The 18,145-nt window shown below is 47.0% G+C and overlaps 1 protein-coding gene across 1 annotated transcript; it reads right to left on the reverse strand.

Annotated features, from left to right (window-relative positions):
• Positions 1-9,779: 9,779 nt before the first annotated feature.
• Olig1 (oligodendrocyte transcription factor 1) lies at positions 9,780-12,043 on the reverse strand. The gene is made up of 2 exons (XM_027929154.2): positions 10,296-12,043; positions 9,780-10,149 (listed from the first exon to the last, which is right to left on the reverse strand). The coding sequence occupies exon 1, from the start codon at positions 11,927-11,929 to the stop codon at positions 11,129-11,131; it is 801 nt and encodes a 266-aa protein (XP_027784955.2). The 5' UTR covers positions 11,930-12,043; the 3' UTR covers positions 9,780-10,149; positions 10,296-11,128.
• Positions 12,044-18,145: the final 6,102 nt, after the last annotated feature.

Genomic DNA, 18,145 nt, shown 5'->3' on the forward strand with positions numbered 1-18,145 from the left:
ATCAATCTGTGTCAATGGAGTGATTCACCTCTAGAAATGTATTTGAGTGTAAATCCATCAAGGGCACATAGATGTGTGTGCAAGAATGTTTGGTGATGTGTGATGTAGGTTAAAATGTCGAGGGGACAATAAAATGTTCTTTTACAAAGAGTTGCTCAAGAAATCACAGGATGGCAACAGTGGAATCCCAGATTAAAATGGTGACAATGGAGTGTTGTTGGCCCAGAAAGCCGTCATGGTGCACTTTTAAATAAATAAGGCAGGTTGCAAGACAGGCTGAGCAGTTTAATTCCAATCTGTTGTATACACAGTTGTCCCTCAGTGTTGGTTCCAGGGATCTCCCACAGATCCCCAAATCCTTGGATGCTCCAGTCCCTTATATAAAATGGCATAGTATTTGCATGAAACCTATTTACATTCTCAGATACTCTCATCTCTGGATTACTTATAATGTCTAGTAAAATGTAAATGATATGGAAATAGCTGCTATAATGCATTGTTTAGAGAATAATGACAGGAAAAAAGGCCTGCGCATATTCGATACAGATGCATTTTTAAAAATACTTTCAAATGTGCGATTGTTGACTCCAGAGACGTGGAGTTCAAGGACACAGAGGGCCAACTGTATTTGACTATATCTGTACATATTTAGACAAGGAAATCTACAGTACACACCAGGGTGTTGTTAGCAGCAGTTTTCTTGAGTGGTGAGATTATAGACAAATGTTGTTTGCTTGTGTCTGTTTTTTGAAATGGTTTAATTTATTTTTAGTGAGTTCACACAATCCTTTTATTATTTCAAAAAATAATGAAGCTCTCTTAAAAATAGCCAATATCAGGTATAGTCGTGTGTATCTGTGGTCCCCGCTACTCGGGAGACAGAGGCAAGAGGATGGTTTGAGCCCAGGAGTCTGGGACCAGCCTGGGCGACATAGCGAGACCTCATCTCAAACCCAAACTGAACCAAATCAAAACAAAAATTGCTGTAGAAACCAAACTCAGAGCTTCCTTCTCTTTTTCCCTCAGTAACAGTTCTAAATTAGAAATATTAAACCAATCATCCTGGAACCCTACCTTGGAAAGCCATTCATGACTCTGGAGGACATAGCAGAAGTGGGACCCACTGGCTGTCCACTTTGTGTCCAGGTTAATACTTTTTAGTTGTTGGGAATTACAAATCATTTGATTTACAATGGCCAAGGATGATGAACACATTCTCATAATGGGATTCTTTAAAAATTCTAGTTTTATTTTAAACTTAAAAGAAATGAACTTAAACTTTTTTTTTGGGGGGGGGGGTTGGGGTGGCGGGAAATGGATTCTTACGAAAGAGGCTATCGGGTTAGATGGTTCCTGTGCATTCAAAGCAGGCACAACTTTACAAAGCCCAGAGCAAGCATTTTTCAAATGAATAGATGGGTTTTAAAATCTAAGTGTAACGTTTAACACAGTCCAGAAGCATTGAGCAACCACATTTAAAAAAGGGCCTTCTGTCCTCTGTCCTGGTGAAGCATCTCCCCAGGGTCAAGGTTTGGGGGGTTAGGGGTAGCAGAGGATGAGGATGAGCTGTTAGCTGGAAAGCAAAGCCCCTTTATTTACCCAATTTGGGTGAGGGGGGGGTGCATGTTCCAAGGCTCATTATGCTTAATTTTCAAGATTCACAGAGAGACTGACTTCCGGACTCACGTGATGTGGGAGAACACGGGCAAGGAAAATGGAGGGCAGAACCGATGTGGATGCCCAGGTTCTGGCAGAAGGAGGTGCCCCTCAATTCCCCGGCAGGTTTCAGACACTGAGGCTGTAAATTCTGCTCCATGTCGCTGCCCAAGGATGGCAGCTCAGTGCAGTCTAGCCACCCACTTTCCCTTTTGCTGCACTCGGTTCTCTCTGTACTTCTTGGGGACCGCACAGCCCTTAGCACTGGCCCAGGTCTAAACAACACCCCCAACAAAAGACTCAGCACTGCTGCTATTGTTAATTCATTTTTTAGGGAAAAACGTTGACCCCACGGACCCCACATTCCTGAGGAAGCTGCTGCTTGGGTGTCCAAAGTCAATAGCTGAATGGAAGGGGAATCTCTTCCTCAACAGAGAGGCACTGCCACTTTGCCTGTGCCCTGGGTTGGGGTGATACCTGCATAATAATATTGGTTCCAGGAATAGTGTAAAGTAGAGACCATTTTGCTCCCTATTTTACAGATGAGGAAATCAAGGCTCGATGCACTTAGAATCAATCTGTACAAGGGACCATAGCTCAGAGGGGGTCAGGAATTTAAAAAATGGGCCTCCAGATGCTGGGCAGGCCAGGACTAGGGCACGGCACCATTCCTGCTATACCTGGCCACACCATCCAGCAGTAGGAAGGCAGGGACTATGTCTGTCGGTGTCTGAATTTGCCTGACTGACTGTAACTTCTGAAAGCTGCCTTCAGCTTGTCCCACCTGGCCAAGGGTGGGCAGGGCTGGGGAATGCTGTAGATTCACAGGCGATGTGGCCATCTGAACTGGGAGGGGGACGGGACCCACCTCCAGTGCTGTGTCAACCTGCATTGAAGTGGAGGAAATGTCAACAATGACAGTATTATCTGCATTGAAACACTGGATATTCTACAGATTATTGCATCATTTTGATTTTTTAAAAAAATACATTAAAATATTGTTTATTATGAAAATTTTGGTTCAATTTTGTGTCCTCCAAAGTACTGCTTTCCTAACCCCAGTCCTGGCCAGCTTGCCTCTCAATGCCTGATTTCTTCCTAAGACCCAACTAGCACAAAGAGTCTCATCGAAAACTATTTGAATATGGGATTCAAGTTGAACTAATCAGAATACTTTTCTGACCCTACTTTGTTGACCAGCTTGAGATGGTTACTTAATTAATGAGTTTGAACCTGAATATAACTACTATTTAAAACTTGAGGGCTGGGGTGGTGGCTCAGAGGTAGAGTGCTCGCCTAGCACATGCGAGACACTGGGTTCGATCCTCAGCACCACATAAAAATAAATAAAAATAAAGATACTGTGTCTAACTACAACTAAAAAACAAAACAAACAAAAACTTGAACATAATCAGGCCTAACACCTCTCTCTTTCCCCTTTCCTTCCTTTCTTTCCTTTCTCCTTCCTTCCTCCTTTTCTGTAGAGCAAACTCATGATGAAACTCCTTCCTTCCTCCCTCCCTCCCTCCCTCCCTCCCTCCCTCCCTCCCTTCCTTCCTTCCTTCCTTCCTTCCTTCCTTCCTTCCTTCCTTCCTTCCTTCTCTCTTTCCCTTCCTCTTTCCTTCCTCCTTTTCTGTGGAGGAAACTCAGGCTGAAACTCACTCTGGGCACCACCCCTTGTGTTTAGATGACCATAAGCATGACTTGGAGACACAGTTGCGATGCTGGTACCTACAAGGTAGGCACTCGGTGGCTATTGGCCCAAGGCATGGCCTTGGGAGAGGACGCCCACCCCCGCCCCACTGGCTAGAGGGAGCTGGCCCCAGCCCTGGCCCAGCTTTCCTGGGCTGACTGAGCCCCATTCATCCCCCATGTGCAGATGACTCAGCCAGTGATTTCAGTCACCAGCCTGGTGTTTATGCCACTTGCCACAAACCGTGGATACTGTTTGGAGCTGACGTTCTGCTGGTGGAGAATGACATCCAGTCAGCTTGTGGCCTCTGTGGCCAGTGGTTTCTGAAGAACCCATTGTGTGCTGGTCAACTGTGAGGAGGGGGTGGGGATCCTGCTCCCCCAGAGAAGTGTTTTGGTTTCACGTGGGTTTAGCACAGGTCCAGGGACTCTGGGAACCCAAGATGTGCCCTTGTGTGGGTCTCCTTCAGAGAAGGCCCCAGAACAGCAGGGCTGGGTTCCAGTCAGTGTTGGCAGGAGCCTGGGAGCATAAGACAGCTTGGCTCCTTCTACATGGAGTGTTACTTGGTACCATCAGATGCCACATGTGCCCTATTCACATTGCAAAAGAGGATGAGAATGACTAGGCACACACTGCTGCTTTCTGAAGCTCCCATCACATTACACCATCACGTGGGTGATTTCCAGAATAAACTCTACGAGTGGTAATAAGAAAAACACCCTAGCTGCAACAGGCCTGGTGTCTAGCGGTTAATAGGTGCTGTCTCATTGTCCGCCACCCCAGTGAAGTGCATCCTATCGCAGCCCCGATCTGAGAGATAAGGAGACTGAGGCTCCAGAGTTCAAGAGGCTAGTCCAAGGTCACACAGCCAACAAGTAGAGTAAACGAGGCCAAGGTTCAAACAACACAGGGCAACTGTACAGTCAGGACTGCAAACTGGAAGAGGAGCCCAGGATCAGGGGGGAAGCTGGGGAAAGGACACTGGTGTCTGAGGACACTTGGACACAACAGAATCCGCACAAGAGAGAGTTCTTCCTCCTGTTTCCACGTGCCCCTTCCATGGGGCACAGCTTTTCCCCACATGCTTCCCGGGAGAAGTTTATGTTTCGATGCTGACATCTCTCCCTCTGAGATTTGTGTGAAGACAAAATATAAAAGGCATCTTCCAGTGCCCTCGAGGCCCAGAACCATGGATGCTGCCATCATGGGTGAATTCAAAGGTTGTCTATGAAATGGGGGCCGAGAGGGCCTGTTCAATTTTTTCTATCCCCTCTGTGATTCACCGTGTGACAATTGTTGGTTGTGACTCCTGACCAGAGCTGTGCTTAATAAAGGGCTTTGATGATCCAGGGCTGTAGAGGGAGCACCAAAGTAAAACCATCAAAGCAAGCAAAGAATGAAGCAAAATCCTGCCTTTGAGTGGTAATCTAGGTAGAAATAACATTACCAAATACAACGTTTTCATTACTGATTCTTCATCTGCTCAACTCAATTTTTTAAGATTTGAATGGAACAGCATTCAGGAATCACTTCCTGCGAGTGTTTTGCTTTTGCTTTTTGCCTAAACAGTTAGTGGTCACTGGAGGATCAGAGGCAGATGTGTCTGGAAAGGTACAGCCCTAGAACCCCACGACCACACATCCAATGTCAAGCTCCACCACACTGGGATATTTTGGAAGTAAAAACATAAAACTGGACAAATGAAAACAAACAGAACTACAAATGAAAAAACTCCCATGAAGTCTCTGGAAAGAGGAGGGATAAAGTGAGGGTCTAGCTGTTCTGCAGGGTCGTGTTTGATTAGAAGTGATAGGAACAGCAGCATCCACAGCCAGGGGCTGGTGTAGGCATGGAGGGGGGCCCATGTGGGGGTGCTACAACCTTGCCCCAAGAGCTGGGGACCAGAAAGGAAAAGGACACCTCTTTACATTATGAGTGTGACAGGGGGACACCCTGGGGGACTGTCCCACCACTCCCTGACTTCTACACTTCTCTCATTTGACTTCACTGTCCTTTGTTTCTTCTTCTTCACAAGCCTGTTTTCTCATCTGTAAAGAGGGGATAACCCAAGTGCCCACAAAACGAAGTCAACCATGAGAAATGCTTATTACATTCTTGACACTCAAGAAGCTCCACTGTTGGCTCATACCAATACCATTATTTTTGCTACTGGCCGTGCTACTCAACTGTTCTTACTGTGACTGGGTCCTCTTTCCCCCTGCCTGTCTGTTCCCAGCTAAGTCACCATTTCTTTCTTTCTTTTCTAAACCTGTAGATGAATCTTGTCATCCAATCCTGTTATTTTGGAGTGTCCTGGTTGTATGACTTTGGCATTCTCTAAGGAGTTACCCATGTTACCTAGAGGCTTCTGGTAACACAACAGCGTTTCTTGGATCCCAGTGCTAGGATCTGTGGTAAGTCTCTCCCAGGTCCCATCACCTACCTCTGACCCATATGCCAGGTGTGGGGTGCAGGTACAGGGTCAGGTGTGTCTGTCTTCTATGGAAGGGCTTTTCCTGCAGCCAGTACTCACTGCTGTGTAGGAGCCGGTTGGAGAATCACTCTCGTCCATGAAAAATGCTGGGTTAAAAGATACTCACTGTGTCCAGAGAACGGGGCCCATTGGAGTCAGCGCATTTACTGTCTCCACGAAAACACTGCAAAGCAGCTACAAAGAGAAAGTCCCTGACATTGTGCCTTAGCTTCTTCCCTGCTCCCTGCTGCTCTGTCTTGGAGCTGTCTGCTTCCTTGCAGTCTGAAAGTTGCTTCTCAAAATGCTAATGACAAACATCTCCATCTGAGGATTTCTCACGGGGTTTACCTCTGCCTCTGTCTATCTTTGTCACCAATCTGGGCCTCCCTTGGGGCTGTAGGTCAAGGGTGCCAGAGAAAGTTGAGCTGATTTTGCTGCAGTCTACCTGTGGATGCCACTCACAAAACCATGAGGGCTGCACAGAAAGGCTGGGAAAGGCCGGGAAAGGCCAGAGATCAAGGACTTTCCAGGAGTCAAGAATATGCTCAGCCTGGGTGGTGACCTCCTGCCAGGATTCCTGTTTCCTGCAACAGGAAAAATCAAGGAAGCTGATTTAGCCTCTTCAAAACAGGTACTGCTCCTTGGCACTCATGCCTTTGACTTCCTGATGGCCTGGAATATGAGTCCTGGGCCTCAGCTGCCTTATTCGACAGGGAAGAGGGATTGGATGACTTATACGTTCCCTTGTCCTGCTGGCATTCTGTGGGACTCAGACATCTGACTTGGCACCTGTGGCCTTTGTCCTGGGCAGCAGCTCACCTTCATGTGCTGTCCTGAGGTCACTGGGGAAGGCTGAGCCTGGAGGGGAAACAACCCCTTTGCTTTCAATCCAGCCATCTTTCCCTCCAAGTATCATCAGCCTGTAGTGTTTCAGGACTTGGAATAGTTTCAGCTGCTTTTCCTGATTGCACAGCCCAGCCTATCAACAACACCAACAGGAGGCAAAGGGGAAAGTTTTCAGATGGAGCTCTTAGTCCTATTGGGGCAGAAAGCATGTGGCTTGGTTTCTGCTCAGGCATTTTGACTTTTATGTTGGGCTCAGTTAAAAATGACAGGCTAGGGCCTGTGTTAACAATTACTTTGCAACATTTTTATAAATAACTAGACTAGCTTGTGTATAGGTCTTAAAGAATATCTTGCTACTCTATTTTGACACCTAAATATTGAGTAAAATAAACTGGACTTTGCTTGAAAGAATTTCAAGTGATTTCCTTACAACTAAATTCTGCTCAGTAAGAGTGCATTCATGGCTTAGGAAAACATGACATTTTTCAACCTATTGCTTCATGAGCCTACTTCGATGAATGTGGTACTCTTAATGACTAGTAGAGTGTGCAGAGGAGAGAAAAGCAGACAAGCTAGAAAATGCCTTTTGAAGGAAATACACTCGCCTCATCAATGAGAAAATCTGGGTGTGATTTTCTCAGTTGAATTAAAAATCACATACAGTATCTCTTTCCTATAAGACACTGAGGGTGTGCTTCAAATTATACATAAGCCAAAGCCATCATTTGACAGCTCTTCCCATTGCCTTGCTCTTGGCACCCTGGTGAAATATCCTTGTGTAGCAGAAAAAAGAGCTCTTTTTCTGGCTGGCTTCCTTTCTCAACAACAGAAGGTTCTAGAAGGTTTAGCTAGTAGGCTAAGGCTCTGAGTATTGGCTGCCAACTTATACCCAGTTTCACCTACATACCTGGGCAATCAGCAAAGATGAAAAATTCTGAGATGGGTAACCTGGAAACACTGTTGTTCATAATTTGAACTTCAGTAAAGTGAAGTATTATCCATGCTTAGAGTAGAGCCTCTTCCTTGAGAGAACAGTTTATTCTCTCAGTTATATATTTTTCAGGGTTCTATTTTCAGGCCTAGTGTAATCGGTTTTCCTTAGAGGAGAACATCTGTAAATAGGCCATCACTCTGGGCTGGGTAAATCCCACAGTGCATTTAATCTGTTCTTTGTTTATTGACTGCTCATCTGGCCTCCAACACACAGACCAATGTGATGTCTCAAGCTGTGTATTTTCCCTTTAGATTCTGTTCACTTTAATTGCTGGGAGTACACATTGGTGGTTGGCTGGATCCAGGGAACATTTTTGGCAGTGAATCACATGTTTCTTCTCCTTTTGCTTCCGAAGTCTTAAGGAGCCTGCTTGAGACCCTTCCTGCCTTCTAGCCCCCTTCAAAGACCAGTTTAAACTTGTTCCTTCTGCATAAAGCTCACTCCAGCTAAAATCCAGTGAGGAGAACAATTCAGCAAACTCCCTTGCTGGGGTGATGTCGCACTGCAGATTTCAAAAGGCAACTCCATGCTTTTCAACATACTTATCTAAGCTTAAACCTTGTACTTGCAGAATATACTGCTATACCCTTGAGAGGTTCAGTTTTGCATTATTGACACTGTACTGATGCAGTTTTTAGGGCATAAATTTCTTATAAGGAGCAAGTCTGCTAATCTGGCTTAGAATAATGACCAATGAGATGCTACATGCAGGCAGATCAATTAAATATTTTGATGGCAGCCCACACAGCCCTGTAAATCCTTGATATATTCATTCATACTCTTCAGCAGTTCTGAAAAGCATATCAGGGTGTGGTTTTCTCAGTTAAATTAAAAATCACATACAGTATTATCTTTCCTATAAGACACTGAGTACTTGCTTCAAATTACACATAAAAAAAGGGGGGGGGGATGACATCTATCACTACTCACCCCTTTTCTACCCTGCAGTTTTCTGCTGATACACACACACACACACATATAGAGATTTTTTTTTTTTTTTTGAATGACAGTGTACCCAGTTGGAACTGGGAGGAACTGTCTATTTTTAATCTTGTAAAAATATGTATTTCTTAAATGGAGAACTTGGTTTGGTTTTGATTTATTGATTTTATTTATTTATTTGGTTTTGATTTATTTGTTTTTACTTTTCCTTCAGTGCCTTGTCAGGATGCAAGATAAGCAAGGACAGGCACTGAATCAACAGATGCCTAAATTCAAATGTAAAAGCCAGAGGCAGAGTCTGGGAAGAATGAAACATTTTTCCTGACACAGGTTGGTGTGCAGAGCTACTTTCTCATGGGTTTTGCTTCCCCTGGGACACAGGCACAGCCAGCATGGTAAGGAGCAATTCCATTTTTCTAGCACTTTCTCCCATGTATGTTCCCAAGTGAATGCTAGTCTCCTTTAAATGTACACATACCTTGATAAACTCCACATAGAAAAAAATGAATCACCCCATCTGAGTTTTCCTGGGGTTCAAGAGGATATAGGATTTCTCTGCTGCATCCCCTACATTTAAACATGGGTTGGATTTCACTGGGAACTATGAAATGTTTTAATATGTCACATGAGCGAGTCAATACCCCAAATTTTTCTTAACATCAGAAATGGAAGAGTTTTCCTTTCCTCTTAGGTGAGTTAAATGATGCCTCAAGTCATAATTTCTGAGAAGACAACCCCCAACATTATTTAAATTGCTAGGGAAGGGGGGGAGCTCATAACTGAGTGATAATGTTTAAGGTTCTGTCCACTAAGAAAAGGTGAATTTTTGAGAGAGACGCTGAAATTTAAAAAAATTATGAAAAATGTATTGCTTGTTTTTCACTGGAGAAAACTAGTTAAAAATGGCCTATTCCCAAAATTTGACCAAAAACTAATTCCTGGAATTGCCCATCTCCCTTCCCGGATCCCATCCACTGGCCTGCAGCGCTTAAATTTTCCAGTTGATGCCTGAACTTGAACTAGTTACCTCTTTATTTGGGGTTATTTTACAACTCAGGAAGTCAGGTTTTAGAATGTGGAATCCCAATCATTTAATCACTAACTTTCATCCCGAGGTTCTAAATACACATAAGGACATTTTTATTAACAAACAAATCAGACCAAAAATGTAAAAATTAGGCTTTCAATGTTTTATTTTGTTGATTCTGTATAGCTCAAGGGAACAAAGTTAGAGGTAAAATAAAATGCCAGTTAAATTCGGCTACTACCAACAACTAAAAATTTGCAGTATAAAAAATGCAAGCTGCTGATAAATCATATAATAATCTTGGGTAATTGGTTAACGCCTTAACGGATCAAGAAGGGTGGGTCATCTATGTAATTCTTCAACGGCAAAGCGGCGAGAAGCACGACCGGTGGGACGAGGATTCCATACGCCGGAGGGACAGAGGGACAGGGTAGAAAATGCCACCGGCAGGCCGCGATAACAACAGCTGGGTCCGCGGAGCAGTAGGGGTTTGGAGTCCTGGTCCTCCTCCTTCACGTCTTTTAAAGAGAACGTGAATTAGCTAGCTTCAGATGAAGGAGACTGCGAAAAGCCTTGCTACCTATTTTAGTAAATCCGGAACACAAATGACATGAAGGGTGGTGGGTTTTTGCTTTTAAGTAAGATCAAATGTTGATTATGCTACCTTTGGGGAAGGGGAGACGAAAGGTGAATCTCGAGTTCTACGCGAAGAAGACCCCAGGATTTAAGAGCAAATACTCCCTGCAACGAAACACCTAGTTATGCGAGTCTCAAAAATAGCATTCCAAGTCTGGCTACCAAAGCCTATGGACTTCCCACCCCCGCATACCCATCAACCCTGGAGCTGTCACCGCCCCCACCCGCGGCACCGCGATGCCAACGCTGAGCCACTGAGGGTCTGTCCAACTGCGACACCCCGATGGTCTGCGCGGACTAACTGGTCTTTTTCGGCCTCCCAGGTCCGGTAGTTTCCGTTGACAAGCTCGGGTTTGGCTGTTGGGAACTGTGCGCCCGTGGGCTCCAGCAAACAACTCCTCTGCGGGTCTGCGCTGTTCGAAATCCCCCCCAAGGCCTGGAGGAGGACTGCTCCCTGGAGGTCGCACTCTGGACTGGTCTTTCGCCCCACCCAGAGGGATCCCAACAGAACACAGAGCCTCCTAAAATTCACACCAGTCCTACGAGGCGCACAGCTCTAGGGACAGGGAGAGAGAACTCGCTGGGTGATGGGCACTTTCTGCCTTAAACGGATGGAATCCACCTAGAACCTAAACCGCCTAGATGTTCCTTGTAACATCTGCTGGGGGTGCTTTAATTTCCTGGGGGAGTAGGGCTGGGGAAGAAGGCGCTGGACAGTCCCTACCTCTGGGCCAATGAATTCGAAATGCCCTTCTTACTCGGGCCCCCTCTCTCCCTGGACTCAGAGGCACAGGGGTGCGGGAAGCTGGACGGCAGGAGGCCGGGCAGAAGTCCCATCTCGCCCAGGGCCCCGGCAGGGCCTCACTTGGAGAACTGAGCCTGTACCGCTGCCAAGCCCAGGCCGGCGGGGACAAGGTGCTGGAACTTGCAAACCGCGCAGGTGCAGAGGCCGGGGCCGCCCGCGCCACCGCCGGGAAGCGCGAACTGTCCGCACGGCGGCTCGTCTAGGGCCAGCGACAGGTACTTGGCGGGGCGCAGCGCGTCGGGGGGCCCCACGGCGCCGGGTGCCAGCAGCACTGAGCCCGGCGCGGCAGCCAGCAGGGGCAAGCCAGCCAGCAGCAGGCGCGGCACAGCGGGCCCGGCGCCCTCGCCCAGCGCTCGGCGAAGCTCCTGCAGCGAGCTGCCCAGCAGCAGGATGTAGTTGCGGGCGAGCAGCAGCGTAGCGATCTTGGACAGCTTGCGGCCGGGCGCGCCCTGGCAGTGCGCCGCAGAATAGGGCAGGATGACCTCGCGCAGTGCGTCCATGGCCAGGTTCAGGTCCTGCATTCGCTTCCGCTCGCGGCTGTTGATCTTGCGCCGCAGCTGCTGCTGCTGCTCCTCTTTGGCGTCAGCCCGGGCACCGCCGCCAGCGTGCGCGCCGGACCCCGGCCCGTTGCCTAGCTGCTCGGCTGGCCCCTCTGGCTTCTCGCGCGCAGCCTTGGGGAGGAGGGGTGCCGTCGTGGAGGAGGAGGAAGTGGAGGAGGAGGAGGAAGAGGAAGGCGGCTGCCGATAGCCCACCAACTCGTACAGAGAGGCCCCGAGCTGCAAGTCCCCAGGCCGCTGGGGCCGAAGCATGGTCGCGGGGGCCGCGTTCACGCGCGCCTGGGAGACCGCATAGTACATCTGGGGGGCGATGAGGGCGGCCTAGGGCGCCCTTCAGGAACGCCCCGCCGTGGGCCCGTCAGTAGGCCGCCCCTCCCCGCGGACCTGCGCGCGGGTGGCCGACGGCAGGGCAGCTACCGGCGCCCGACCCCTTTAAACCCGGCTTGGGAACCTGCGGGGGAACGCGGTTGGAGGGGCTCAACCAATCGAGGAGCGAGGCCGGGAACAGACGTGTGTTCATTGGCTGCCCGAGCCCAGGCCGGCGCGGAAGTGCCGCTGGCACAGCTCAAGGAGGTTATTGTGAGCGCCGGGCCTAGAGCCGCGGGACCGGCCCCTGGAGGGGATGGGGGACGCCTTTCGGGTGAAGCTTAGCTCTGCAAAAAGGAGGGTGGCATTTGGTCAGGTTGAAAGGCACTTGTCTCCCTCCAGCTCCCAAATGCGATCACTCTTTTTCTTGTTAAACGTAATACACGTCTTCAAAACTGAAACTGTATAGCTCTTAAGAAATTTCCCACCCCCCACCCTCAACTCCTGGCAACCACCATTCTGTGCTCTGTCTCCATGAATTTGTTCTGCTCTAGGAAGGTCACGTAGGCAGAATCTTACAGTATTCGTCTTTTAGTGACTGTCTTATTTCGCTTAGCATGTCTTAAAGCTTTATTCAGGTAACATGTATCCGAATGTCCTTTCTTCTTAAGGCTGAATAATTTATTCTGTTTTCTGTGGCTACTACCTTTCCTTTATCTGTTCATCCAAGGATGGACACTTTGGTGGCTTCCACCTTTTGGCTATTGTGAACATGCTACTGTGAATATGGATGTAATGTGTTTTTACATTGCATCCTAATACTACTGAATGACAGTAGTATTAGGATGATTGCTCCCCATAAATCCCACCCCCAGCTTTTCCATTAAGTCTTTAGGGACTAAGGAACCTTTGTGGTTGGGTTTTTCTCCTCCCAAAAAGGATGTGTGTTAATTTTATCAGTGACTTGGTTCTTGCTTAAGCAAAACTCACTCAGAAGTTGGTTTCTTATCAGAAACAAAACATGCACACACTCTTATCTGTTGAGGATGGAACTGAATCTTTCTCTTCCCCAAATAAAGTAGTATTAGTTGGTGGCTGTGGAAGTTTTCTTCTGCCAGCACCAATGTATGCTACTGCAGCTCATCATCAGAGCATGATGAAATATCATGGGGAAGAGGTTTTTGGTATCTAACCCTCTACCATCCAGTATGGTAGCCACTAGCCACAAGTGACTGTTTAAATGTAAATTAAAATATACTTAAGTTAAAAATTTAGATTTCCAGTTGCCCTAGCATTGCTTCTAATGCATAGTAGTGGCAGCTACCTAATGGTTATCCACTGCATAGCGCAGAAGTAGAGCATTTCCATCATGGCAAAAATTTCTACCAGATGGTGCTGATCGAAACAGAAAGAAGATGAGCCTCCTGCACTTTTGTTCTCTTTGGTGTAAGAAGGATACTGTGGAATCTCTGCTCCAGGAGACTATTGGTAGTGCCTCCTAGTTTTCAGGGCTTCATTGTCTCATTTTCTTCCACCAATATTTATCCCATAGGCTCACTCTGGTCTCTGTTTCCAGCCTTTAGCTGTACCTGTAACATTGGCCCATGCTTTGGGTTCAGATCCAAGACAATTTTCTTCTTAGCCTTGGTGATTTCCCACCCTCCTCCTCTCATCATGTGTGGCACACCTTTGATAACATTTCTCTATAACTTAGATTGTCTTACCATGGTTATCATCTCAGCACTCAACTGGGATTGTTTTGAGGGCAGGGACCACCTGTTTATTTCTGCATCCTCCCAAAGCCCAGCACAGTGGTTTGCATCTGTGGTTAGCTTTTGGGGGGCACCTCATATCTAAACTACAACAGCTTTGCTTAAGGAGAGTTAAGAAGATTGGCAGGAAGGGCTGAATCCCCAAATAAAACCCGTACTGGGCAGGAAAGAGAGAGACCAAGGAAATAGCCTTGAAAGTTTCAAGCAGGTATCTAAGGATGCATCTGAGCACTAGCTCACAGGACCACCCCTTGAAATGGGCAAACTCCCATCTGTTCTTTCTTCCAAGAGTTTCCTGTAGGTTTTATAGAGAGGGAAGGAAGCTGATTCCCAAACTCCAGAGAGGTCTGGCTTGACCTGGTGAGGGGGCCTCTATGTTAGTCAGATTTGCATTGCTGTGACCAAAATTCCTGACAAGAACAACTTAGAGGAGGGAAAGTTGACTTTGGCCCAGTTTTAGAAGTTCAGTCCATGTCCCACTGGGTCCATTGCTCTAGGCCCAAGGTGAGGCAGAACATCATGGTGGAAGGCTATGATGGAGGAGCACTGTTCTATTCATGGCAGACAGGAAGTAAAGAGAGGAAAGGGGAAAGAGTACCATCCAGTCCATTCAAATCAAGATGGACTGATTAGGTTACAGCTCTCACAATCTAATCAGTCACACCTAACATCCCTGCATTAACCCAGGAGCTTTTGGGCGACACCCCATATCCAAACTATAACAGCCTTGCTTAAGGAGAGTGAAGGAGTTTGGCAGGAAGGGCTGAATCCCCAAATGAAACCATACTGCACAGGAAAGAGAGAGACCAAGGAAATAGCCTACAGAGTTCTAAGCAATGAAGTTGAATACCTTGCAATCATTCCACCTTTTGTTAAAGCAGTTTGTTTTCATAGACACCTTTTCATTTGGTTCTCATGAGACTCCTATTCTTGGGCTTTTTTCCTTACTCCTCCACCATCCCCAGGGCCGAGGACTGAACTCAGTTTGGCTTTTTTGATCCCTGCTGTATGTGGTAAAACTGAGGCTCCCAGGGGTTGGTAGGTGGCCGTGTGCCTTCATACAGGAGAATCAGCAGTTGGCCTCCTATATTCCTTCTAGCTGGACCAGGAGAAGGCCTTGTTGGGGAAAGCAGGGGACTGGGCGAAAGACCTAGGCCCAGCCAGTATTGACAAGCTGATGGGTTCCAGCCATGATCCTGAAGATCCAGTCCCCAGAGCTGACCCTTGCATTCAGGATTGCTCTGTCCAGTAGCTGAAGTACCAGATTGAGGCAGGACCAGCAACCTTTCCCTCTGGCTTCCTCCTCTGACCACACCCTAGCAGGAGCCCTGGGGTTTTATCCTTCCCCAGGAAGAGGAAGTGAATGAGGAAGACAGAACCTAGAGGCTGAGTCAGAATCGCCTAAACCCACACCTTCAGCTTTTCCCACCCACAGGCAGGGGCACCCAGGGATCAAAGAGATGGAAATGCACACCCTTCCTCTCTCCCAGATGCCCCTTTATTGTGGGTATCCTTGGGGGTTCCTTCTAGACCTTGGCCTCATCTAGTCTTTTTCTTGGAGAAGGAGGCCCCCCTTCCACCAAGGATGCTGTCAGTTGGACATATTGGTCAGTGTGCATGTAAATGTTCCGGTGGAAGGTCCCAGAAGAAAGTTCCGGGTGGCCGTACGGACCCAGCATGGGCACAGGATTTGGCACTCATTGGAGCTGGTGACTTGGATGGCCCCTTGAGCTGGGCCGGAGCTCCAGTGGCATGCAAAGCATGACAGCTGGCAAGGGCTAGTGAGTCATTGTGGCCGCTGGCAGGGACCCCATGGGCAGTCTCAAGGGGAGGCAGCTGCTGCGGCCTCCCACATTCAGGACATACTTGGGGAGCACTTGCATCAGCCATAACAACCGCTCTTGTGTCTGCCCAAAGAGGCTGTGCGTGGGCATTGGTGCCGGTTTCTACCCACGGAGGTGTGTGTGTCAGACTTCCTTTGCTTCACATAGAAACCTAGGGGCTCCCCACCACCCACGCCCGCCCTGCCTTTTATCAGGAGGCTGGAATCAGAGATATGCAAATATGCTCTGGCCAAAGCAGGGCCCATCTTCTGTAAACATAAGGATAGACTGTGCCACTACAAAGCTGGCCACCTCTCAAAGACACTGTTGTCACTTAAGACGTTTTCCTCTCCAGGAAAGCCAGTTAAGTATAGAAGGTTGTCTCTGATAAAATGTGCTGTTTAAACTGGCGGGAGCTGAGACCTGCGACAGAATAATGAAGTTTGCTTTCTCAAGTGCTACTTTCTTCTAAGAAGGTCAAAATTCTTTGGAAAGTTTAAATTACTCAGTAGACATTGAAATTCACACCATCACTATGAGAAGTGGAGGTCACATCCAGTGTCAGCCCTATATCAATATCTGCCGTGCCATGCAAATATAACTCTGTCTGTTATACAAAAGGCAGGGAGGATCTGCAGAGAGGGGACCTTAGCTTCTTTCTGGATTTCTCTCTTCTGAGGATTGGAGAGTAATAGTAGAGAGAAAAAGTGGGGAAGAAAAGATGGATATAGTGGGTAATTCTTTTTGGATAGAGAGGAACTCCTTGGAGATCCCTTCTCATCTGGGGACCCTCTCACCAAAATGTAAGTTACCCTTAGAAACATTTCAGGTTGAAGGAAGATTCCAGGTTGGGAAATGTGAAAGAACATGAGTGGTGTTGATTTCAAAAGAGAATACAAGTTAATCAAATTGTTAAAACTGATACAATGTTTATAGTTACTTTCCATGTCCTTTGGAAGCTTTATAATTATCACAGTTGTCTTTATTTGCAACTTGGAAGAGTAGGGAAGGATGCTGTGTTCTCTGATTATAACACTAATGTGTTTTGCAAATATTATGGGAAGGGTTGTTTTATTTTTAATGAATATCATTTGGACCTGATTCCAATACACTGTACTATACTACCTAAGATGATTTCTGAGTCCAAATTAGTCTTGTGAGTGTGTGTGTGAGAGAGAGTGTGTGTGTATGTGTGTGTGTGTGTGTGTGTGTGTGTGTGTGAGAGAGAGAGAGAGAGAGAGAGAGAGAGAGAGAGAGAGAGAGAAGGGGGCAGGAGGGAAAGAGGGGGAGAGAGAGAGAATTGAAAGAAAAGAAAACTAGGAAAGAAATCAGATGGCATCTATGTATTGGAGAGGTTCCTTCTAATAACAAAAACTTGATTTAGCTATTGGTGGTATAACACAAACAGATGGGCGCAGGCTGCACCTCTTTCAAACTCAGGGTGAACTAATAGGAGTAGAGATTTTCACTGCTTCTGTGAACACCAATCACTGAAATTCTACATGTTACAAGGACTGTATAGAAATGCATTTTAATACCTTTCATAGTCTAGCTGATAAAGACTTCTTTCAAAGAACTTCAAGTCATCACTGAGAAATACATTATAAAAAGCAAAGTGTATCTTTTTGTCTTAAAGATGATCGGAGATGATTTTTGCCAGGTTGAAACTTACGGCTGGTTGGTAGAATTTTAGACAAAGAAACAGGATGTAACTAAGAGGTGCTCTGAACCAGTGTGATAGAATTAACTGTGAATTAAGATTTGTATATTAGCACATGCAACTGGGTGTCTGAAGGGTTGGTTTGGGGCAGAAGAAAAATATTCTCTGAGCCTCCCTGATGTTAGCAGCTGAAGCCAAATGTTCCAAAGGCTTACACTGATACAATAAAAAGAGACAATTTGCTTGGAAGGCTGTGGCTAATTTATAACACAATGTCCAATGTCATGGTTAGTTTTGTTGCAAAAATTTGGCAGTTTAACCCGGAGTCTCAGGCAGCCTGAAAAGATGCGAGCGATTCTGGCCGCAGCATCTCCCGCTTGCTGGATGTTCCAAATGGTTCAAACAAGCCCTTTCATAGAGACGCGGGGCCAAGTGTGCTCAAAGGAATGAGGGGAAACAAAGGTGGCTCTGAAGTCATTTCCCCGCACTGGGTCCAGCCATCCGGTTTCACTCTTTCCCCATTGAACAGGCAGAATGCAACAGGAAGAGCCGGCATGAAAGAGAACAAACAGGCCGATGTGTTTGGGGAGAGAATGGAGAGAGGCCGGGGCACTGAGCTGCTAAACTTTCATTCTAGGTTTTCAGAAAGGAGTGAATGATGAATTATAGAAACCTGAAAGGTAATAAAATATGGGTCACTGAAGCGCTGAGGCCAAGTTGCTAAAACACCTGCAGAGGCAGAAGGTTCTGGAAGTCAGCACAGCCCCGCAGTTGCCTGGGCAAGACACCCTGTTCGAGGCACAGAAGGGGACTGTTCACAAGCTCACCTGTTGTTTTCCGTTGGCTCCGGGTCCTTCCCCGTCTGTCAGAGCCAGCGGCTGGATCTGACTCCAGATTAGACCACCAGGGGAAAGAGGAAGGCGGTGTGAGGGCTTCCCAGGGTGCAGTTAAGGCT

Source organism: Marmota flaviventris, chromosome 8, assembly GCF_047511675.1.
Source record: "Marmota flaviventris isolate mMarFla1 chromosome 8, mMarFla1.hap1, whole genome shotgun sequence".
Lineage (NCBI taxonomy): Eukaryota > Metazoa > Chordata > Mammalia > Rodentia > Sciuridae > Marmota > Marmota flaviventris.